General features: G+C 38.8%; 1 protein-coding gene across 24 annotated transcripts in view; it reads left to right on the forward strand.

Annotated features, from left to right (window-relative positions):
• itpr1b (inositol 1,4,5-trisphosphate receptor, type 1b) overlaps positions 1 to 8,227 on the forward strand; it is a 227,391-nt gene that overhangs the window by 216,591 nt on the left and 2,573 nt on the right. For all 24 annotated transcript variants that reach the window (XM_049471933.1, XM_049471931.1, XM_049471935.1 and 21 more), the window contains one exon: positions 257 to 418. In XM_049471933.1, the coding sequence (XP_049327890.1) occupies positions 257 to 418 (162 nt within the window). The remainder of the gene's footprint in view (positions 1 to 256; positions 419 to 8,227) is intronic.

Below are 8,227 nucleotides of genomic sequence, written 5' to 3' on the forward strand. Positions count from 1 at the left end.
CGGCAAGCGACCACCCCCGGTGGGGGAAGGGAAACATGGCGCCACCCCTGTTCACTTTGATATAGGCACCCTTTCTAGTGTCACTTAACGCGCCTTATAATGCGATGCGCCCTATGTATGGAAAAATAGCAGAAAATAGGCGTTCTTTGATAGTGCGTCTTATAATACGGTGCGCCTTATAGTCCGAAAAATACGGTAGTTTTGGTCTGAAATAGAAATAAACTGGTTCTGAAGGATGTTCTTGTCTTTTCAACAGGAGCATAATCTGGACTGGTTTCCACGGATGCGGGCGATGTCTCTGGTGAGCAGTGATGCAGAGGGAGAGCAGAACGAGATCAGGAGTCTGCAGGAGAAACTGGAGTCCACCATGAAACTGGTCTCCAACCTGTCCGGCCAACTGACCGAACTGAAGGAACAGGTGAGAGAAATAACACAGAAACTCTGTCATCTTCTCTCTGTTTAATTTCTTTTCTCACTCTTTCTCTTCACTTTCTTTCTCTCTCTTTTATCCCTCCCACTTCTTTCTTTTTCTCTCTTCTGTTTCTTTTCTCTCTCATTGTTTCTTTCTTTTTCTCTCTCTCCCTTTTCTCTCTGCTGCTTCTTTCTTTTCCCTTCTCTATCACTCTTTCTCTCTCCTGTTTTTTCTCTCTTCTTTCTGTTATCCCTCCCTCTTCGCTGTTTTTTTCTGTCTTTTGTCTCAGTTTCTCTTCTCTTTTTTCCCTCTTCTCCTTCTCTCTCTTATCCCTCCCACTTCTTTCTTTTTCTCGCTTCTCTGTTTCTTTTCTCTCTCATTGTTTCTTTCTCTTTCTCTCCATTTTTTTTCTTTTTTCTCTCTCTTCTCTGTTTCTTTTCCCTTCTCTATCACTCTTTCTCTCTCTCCTGTTTTTTCTCTCTTCTTTCTCTTTTATCCCCCCTCTTCTTTCTTTTCTCTGTTTTTTCTGTCTTTTGTCTCACTTTCTCTTCTCTTTTTCCCCCTCTTCTCTCTATCTCTTTTATCTCTCTCCCTGATCTCTCCCTCTCCTTTCTTATCTCTTTTCTCACTTTCTTTTGTTTTCTTTTACCGTCTTTCTCTCTTTATCTCTCTTTCATCTCTTCCACTTCTCTGTTTCACTCTTCTCCTTTTTTTATCTTCTCTCTTTCATCTCCCTCTTTTTCCTCTCTTCTGTTTCTTTTCTGTTCCCTCTCACTCTCTACCACTTCTTTTCTCTTCTCCCTCACTCTTTCTCTCTCTCTTCTCTCTCTTTTTTGTTTATTTGCATTATTTGAGGTCTGAACGATCTGCATCTTTTTTATTATTTCTCATTTTCTGCAAATTTGGGAATTTGGGAGAAATGTTGTCCGTAGTTTATAGAATAAAACAACAATGTTCATTTTACTCAAACATAAACCTTTAAATAGCTGGGGATTTTTCAGAGCTGTATGGGTAGTATACAGTGAGTCCAAGAAGTATTTGATCCCTTGCTGATTTTCTTCGTTGGCCCACTAATAAAGACATGATCATTCTATACTTTTAATGGTAGATGTATTCTTACATGGAGAGACAGAATATTAAAAAGAAAATCCAGAAAATAAATCTGAGGAATATATATTAATTGATTTGTATTTCATGGAGTGAAATAAGTATTTGATCCCTTAGTATTCATTAGCAGTTCTGGCTTTTACAGACCAGTTAGACACTCCCAATCAACTTGTTACCTGACCTGAAGCCACCTGTTCTCACTAATCACTTGTGTGAAAAACACCTGTCCACAGAATCAGACAGATCACACAGATTTCAAGTCTCCAAAGAGCTGTCACAGGACCTCAGAGTCAGAATTGTTGACCTTCACAAAGCTGGAATGGGCTACAAAAAGATTAGTAAGGTGTTGGATGTGAAAGTAACAACTATTGGTGCAATTATCAGAAAGTTTAAAGAGTATAACATGACAATCAACAGACCTCGGCCCGGTGCTCCAAAGAAGATTTCGCCTCGTGGGGTGGCAATGATGCTGAGAACGGTCAGAAATCGTCCTGCAACCACTCGGCAGGAGTTAGCAAATGACCTGAAGGCAGCTGGGACCACAGTTTGCAAGGAAACAATTGGCAACACTTTGCGCAACAATGGATTCACATCCTGCAGTGCCCGAAAGGTACCCCTGCTGAAGAGAGCACATGTGGAGGCGCGCCTCAAGTATGCCAATGATCATTTGAAAGATGAACCAAGTTATTGGGAGAAGGTTTTGTGGTCAGACGAGACCAAAATTGAACTTTTTGGCCTCAACTCCACCCGCCATGTGTGGAGGAAGAAAAATGCTGCCTATGACCCCAAGAACACTGTGCCCACCGTCAAGCATGGAGGTGGAAGCATAATGTTTTGGGGGTGTTTCTCTGCCAAGGGTACAGGGCTACTTCACCGCATCACTGGGAAGATGGATGGAGCCATGTACCGCACAATCCTGAGGGACAACCTCCTCCCCTCTGCCAGGGATCTGAAAATGGGCCGTGGTTGGGTCTTCCAACATGATGACGACCCCAAACATGCAAAGGCAACAAAGGATTGGCTCAAGAAAAATCACATTAAGGTCATGGAGTGGCCCAGCCAGTCGCCAGACCTCAATCCGATCGAAAATCTATGGAGGGAGCTGAAGGTCAGAGTTGCCAAGCGACAGCCCACCAACCTTCATGATTTAGAGAGGATCTGCAAAGAAGAGTGGGCCAAAATTCCCCCTGGTGTGTGTGCTAAACTTGTGGTTAACTACAACAAACGTCTCACCGCTGTGCTTGCAAACAAAGGCTTTGCCACTAAGTATTGAGTGTGTTTGGCAAGAGGGATCAAATACTTATTTTCCTCACTGAAATACAAATTAATTAAAATATATTCTTTAAAATTATATTCTGGATTTTTGTCTTGATATTCTGTCTCTCCATGTTAGAATATATCTACCATTAAAAGTGCAGAAGGATAGTGTCTTTATTAGTGGGCAAACAAAGAAAATCAGCAAGGGATCAAATACTTCTTGGACTCACTGTATATGCGACCGGATCCTAGATCAGCTGTAAAGAGCATTTTGAGCTATAATGCTGACATTTCACCCGGTCTTTATGGTTTATGTATGTTTTGAAGGTTAATGAGTTTACTGAAGAAGCCTAATTAGAACAAAGGGCAGTGAGTCATTTCTCTCTCTCGCTCGCTCTCTCTTTCTCTCTCACTCGTCTGTGATCATATCTCTGATCAGCTCAGCAGCCTCCTGTGGTACTAAGTTGATCTTTCACCTGCGTCACCAGGCCGGGTGTTGTTTCACTCTGAATCAGCTCTTATTGTAGTCCAGACAAAATTCTCCGAACCTTCTCAGTTTGTTTCCACACATAAATAGCATCGCAGCGCGGAGCCGATAGAATCTCAGCCAGAGCTACAGGTGATCTATAGACGTGATGTTTTTGATCATGTGAAATAAGTAGGAAATGTTAAAGTTTCTGATTAAAGAAAGTAAGCGTCTGCGTGAGTTTATCTGCTAATCAGGAGGCCTGTAAATGAGAAGTGTCTAGGAGGAACTAGAACTTCTTTTGACTCTGTCCCAGACGGGGAAATGAACATTCGGGTTCCTGAAAGTAACAAGAAAACACAATGCAAGAAACACACTGTCTTTCACTGTTACGCAGTGAGTGAGGTGAAACACAGGCCAGTGTGCTTTTTTATATATAATTTGTTTTTTTTTTTAAATATAATTTTACCTCCATTTAGCTAGGCCTATTGTTTAACCCATCTAGCTGCTACTCAGCTGTGAGTCAGAATCTGCCTCTTTTTGAACTGCTGCTGATGCAGCATTGCCGAATAGTATCAAACCGCGCTCGGAGAAAAGCACAGCGACTCGGTTCTGATACATCAGCTCACAGACGCAGCCTTGTGCTGATTGACATTAACCTAGGAGTGATGAGGGGAAAGAGCGCCATCTACCCACCCAAAAAGCAAGGCCAATTGTGCTCTCTCAAGGCTCTGGCAGCTGGTGGCAAGCTGCATTCCCGGGATAAAAAAAAATACCACTTACAAATGATGAGTTTCTTTCGTTTTACCTAATTAAAACCTCTGGAATATAATCAAGAGGAAGATGGATGATCACAAGCCATCAAACCAAACTGAACTGCTTGAATTTTTGCACCAGAAGTGGCATAAAAAGTTATCCAAAAGCAGTATGTAAGACTGGTGGAGAAGAAAAAGCCAAGATGCATGAAAACTGTGATTAAAAAAACAGGGTTATTTCACCAAATATTGATTTCTGAACTCTTAAACTTTATGAATATGAACTTGTTTTCTTTGCATTATTTGAGGTCTGAAAACTAATAAATGCTCTAAATAACAATATTTTATTTGGAATTTGGGAGAAATGTTTTTTGTAGTTTCTAGAATAAAACAACAATGTTTATTTTACTTAAATATATACCTATAAATAGCAAAATCATGAAAACTAATTCAGATACTGAAGAAAGAAGCAGAGCTTTTAGGCCTCAAATAATGCAAAGAAAACAAGTTCATATTCATAAAGTTTTAAGAGTTTAGAAATCAACATTTGGTGGAATAACCCTGATGGTTTTTAATCACAGTTTTCATGCATCTTGGCATCATGTTCTCCTCCACCAGTCTTACACACTGCTTTTGGATAACTTTATGCTGCTTCACCCCTGGTGCAAAATTTCAAGCAGTTCAGCTTGGTTTGATGGTTGTGATCATCAATCTTCCTCTTAATTATATTCCAGAGGCTTCTAACTTTGTAAAATCAAAGAAACTCATCATTTTTAAATGGTCCAAAAAAATTTTTTAGAGCTTTTTTTTTTTTTTTATTAGGATTGCTTCATACTGCACCCACCCCCTAATATTCTCCCCTGTTCAGTCATTTTAATTTCCACCAGCTAGGAGTTCCCCTATTGCACGATGCTACCAGTGCTGGGAGGATGAAGGCTATCTATCATGAGCTTCCTCTGAGTCACGAGTAGCTGTGAAGCCAACCAAAGGCATATTCTTTAACTGCTACATTGCTGCCAATGCAGTGTAGGTTGGTGTGTTGCATCAAAGAACACCACTACTAGTCCGAATGCTACCACGTAATGTGACCATGTAGGAGACTGGGGTTCAATTCCTGATCTGGGTGATTATTCTCTTCTACGCTAATAATAAGGGTCCCTGGACAAGACTCCTAACGTTTCTCTGTAGTATGAGTAACCTTCAGTTAAGTCTTTCTGGGTAAGAACAGCTAATGCCACAAATCTAAGTGTAAATGTTAGTGAAGAACTAAATTCTTTAAGTTTTATGTTAAATTAGCTAAGCTCTAGCTAGCATCCCACTGCTCTGGGTGATGATGGAGGAGAGGGAGGGCCATATGCCCACCAAGAGCAATGAAGGCCATTTAAGTCATAACTGTGGCATCATGATGTTTAATCTGTCCGATGAATATCCTCCACGATGCCAGTGCTTAGTAAGTTGCGCCACTCCGGAACACTTACAAAATATGAGTCACACCGGGACTTTTATTTTACAGATGTTTACGTTGCTGTTTTGTTTGATGGTTGTGCTTTTCTGTGTTACTAAGCAACAGTCGTGATGTAATCGTCAATCCATCGTGTTGGCGAGCTATTTTACTTTAAAGCAGCAGTGCTTAAGATTTGTTTAAGAGTTAATTCATTGTGTTCAGGCACGACCATCCGTGCTATTTCTAATATATATTATTTATTCTGAATACAGAAACAGAGCGATCTAATAGGTTTTTTGCCTCTAATTGTTCTCTTTTTGCTATAAAGCTCTATAAAAATTTAACAGACCACTTCAGTTTCTGAATCAGTTTCTCTAGTTTTGTTATTTATAGGTATTTGTTTGAGTAAAATGAACATTGTTGTTTTTATTCTATAAACTATAAAAACATTTCTCCCGAATTCCAATATTGTCATTTAGAGCATTTATTTGCAGAAAATGAAAAATGTCTGAAAACAAAAAGATGCAGAGATTTCAGACCTCAAATTTACTTATTTATTTATTTTTATTTAAACCTTTATTTTACCAGGCAAAACATTAAGAACAACTTCTTATTTACAATGGCAGCCTGGCAAGAGGCTCTTAAAAAAAAATAAAAAACACACAAACAACACAACATGGAGAGAGAAAGAGAGAGTTGGGAGGAGAGAAAAAAATAATAATAGTAATAATAATAATACAAAGAAAACAAATTCATATTCATAAAGTTTTAAGAGTTCAGAAATCAACATTTGGTGGAATAACCCTGGTTTTTAATCACAGTTTTGGCATGTTCTCCTCCACCAGTCTTACACACTGCTTTTGGTTAACTTTATGCTACTCACTCCTGGTGCAAAAATGTAAGCAGTTCATCATGGTTTGATGGCTTGTGATCATCCATCTTCCTCTTTTTTATATTCCAGATAGGTGCTCTCTTACATTTTCAGAGCTGTATTTCATAAATTAACAAATTAATTTAAAAAATAATGTAGTCAGAGGAGCAATTTCACACATTTATTATTTGAGTTACCCGCACACAGGAAGAAGAGAGGCGTCGGAGGTTTTAGTTGAGAAGAGGGTATTTTAAAGCGGCGCGGGGAAAAGAGCGACAGCTTACAAGGAAAAAGAGCAATAATAATGGAGCATTTTAGGCTGGACAGCGTGTATTCGCTCGTCTCCCACAACAGCACGCTTTAATGCTGAACACAGCACTGAGGAGTTTATAAACTAATACGTCACCAGCTTGGTGAGACGAACTGCAACATCTCTGGTGTTCAGAAGCCAAGATGCACAACATAATGCAAATGTTTATGCATTTTTTATTGATTAATTCCCTATATTTTTGATACTTATAAGAAATCCTTGTTGAACATAATTTAACTTCATTTATTAAAGTACTAATTATTAAATTATTATTATTCCTTCATTTATTGTGTTTGCAGTTTGGAAATGTATGTTGTGAATTTACAAATATAACTTATCTAAAAAAGGAAATCAATTGGTCATTCATTATTAAGTGAAATATCTTGTTTTCACTTGTGTATTTTTTAATTACTCTTTAAGCAAACAAATATGTTTTATCCGATTACTCGATTAATCAAATTAATTTTTCAGTAGAGTACTCGATTACTAAAATAATCAATAGCTGCAGCCCTAGTTAGAGCTGATTCATCAGCTGATTCATTGAGTTGATGCTTAAATAAATAAATAAAAGTCAGAGCTGCGCTGAGTAAGTGAATGAAACGAACATTAGCATTACGCCGAAAAATGAGTCTCCATTGAAAATGCAAATAAAGGAAACCTACAGTGTAAAACAATGTACGTCTGCAAAGTGAGTGTTAGTGTTGCTCATGGCACTCAGAGAGTCTGTGTTTGGGTGCATTTTAGGAGGGCACCTTTTTCCATGCCAGGGCTGACTGGGCTGTCCCTTCGCTGTTTTCAGATCCGATATTGTGGCTTTGAATTTTTTAAAAATTCCCGCAGCGCACCTCACTTACCTTAGCATGCATGTGTCTGAGACTGGCTGCAGCTGGTGCAGCTCTGCTGGCTGAACGCTGCTCTGTAAGTGATGGTAATGATGATGGAGAGCCATGAACCCTGTTAATAAGATTAATAATAACGATGCAGAACTGCTCAGACCGCTGGAGCACCTCTTGGTGTTTTACTGAATCATTTAGGTCGTAAGTTTGGAGCATTTTAAACCAGAATGTGACACAGCTGTTAAAAGTGTAATGTTTGTTCAGGGTCAGAATGAGAGTGGCTTTATTTGGTGACGCTTGGCGAGAGAAGCTACTTCCTTTATTGGGTGTGATCTTCTGGTCGTGTTAACTTTCGGCATATTTTTGCAACTGTTGTTGAGTCAGGTTAGGGGATTTTAGAAGTGAGGCTGAATTTCACTGGAAGAAAGTGTGTGCGTGTGCGTCTGTCTGCATCTGCATGTATGGGCATGTTTTTTTTTTTTACAATTTAGGACAGCAGTGTCTGGATAAAAAGAAAAAAAAAATAATAAGGCCAGCATATTATAAATATTATTTGCCTATATATATATATATACATTATATATATATATACACATTATATTATATGCCTATATATATATATACTAAGTTTAAAACCTCTAAAAATAATCAAGAGGAAGATGGATGATCACAAGCCATCAAACCAAGCTGAACTGCTTGAATTTTTGCACCAGGAGTAAAGCAGCATAAAGTTATTCAAAAGCAGTGTGTAAGACTGGTGGAGGAGAAC

This window comes from Astyanax mexicanus, chromosome 24, assembly GCF_023375975.1.
Source record: "Astyanax mexicanus isolate ESR-SI-001 chromosome 24, AstMex3_surface, whole genome shotgun sequence".
In the NCBI taxonomy this organism is placed as follows: Eukaryota; Metazoa; Chordata; class Actinopteri; order Characiformes; family Acestrorhamphidae; genus Astyanax; species Astyanax mexicanus.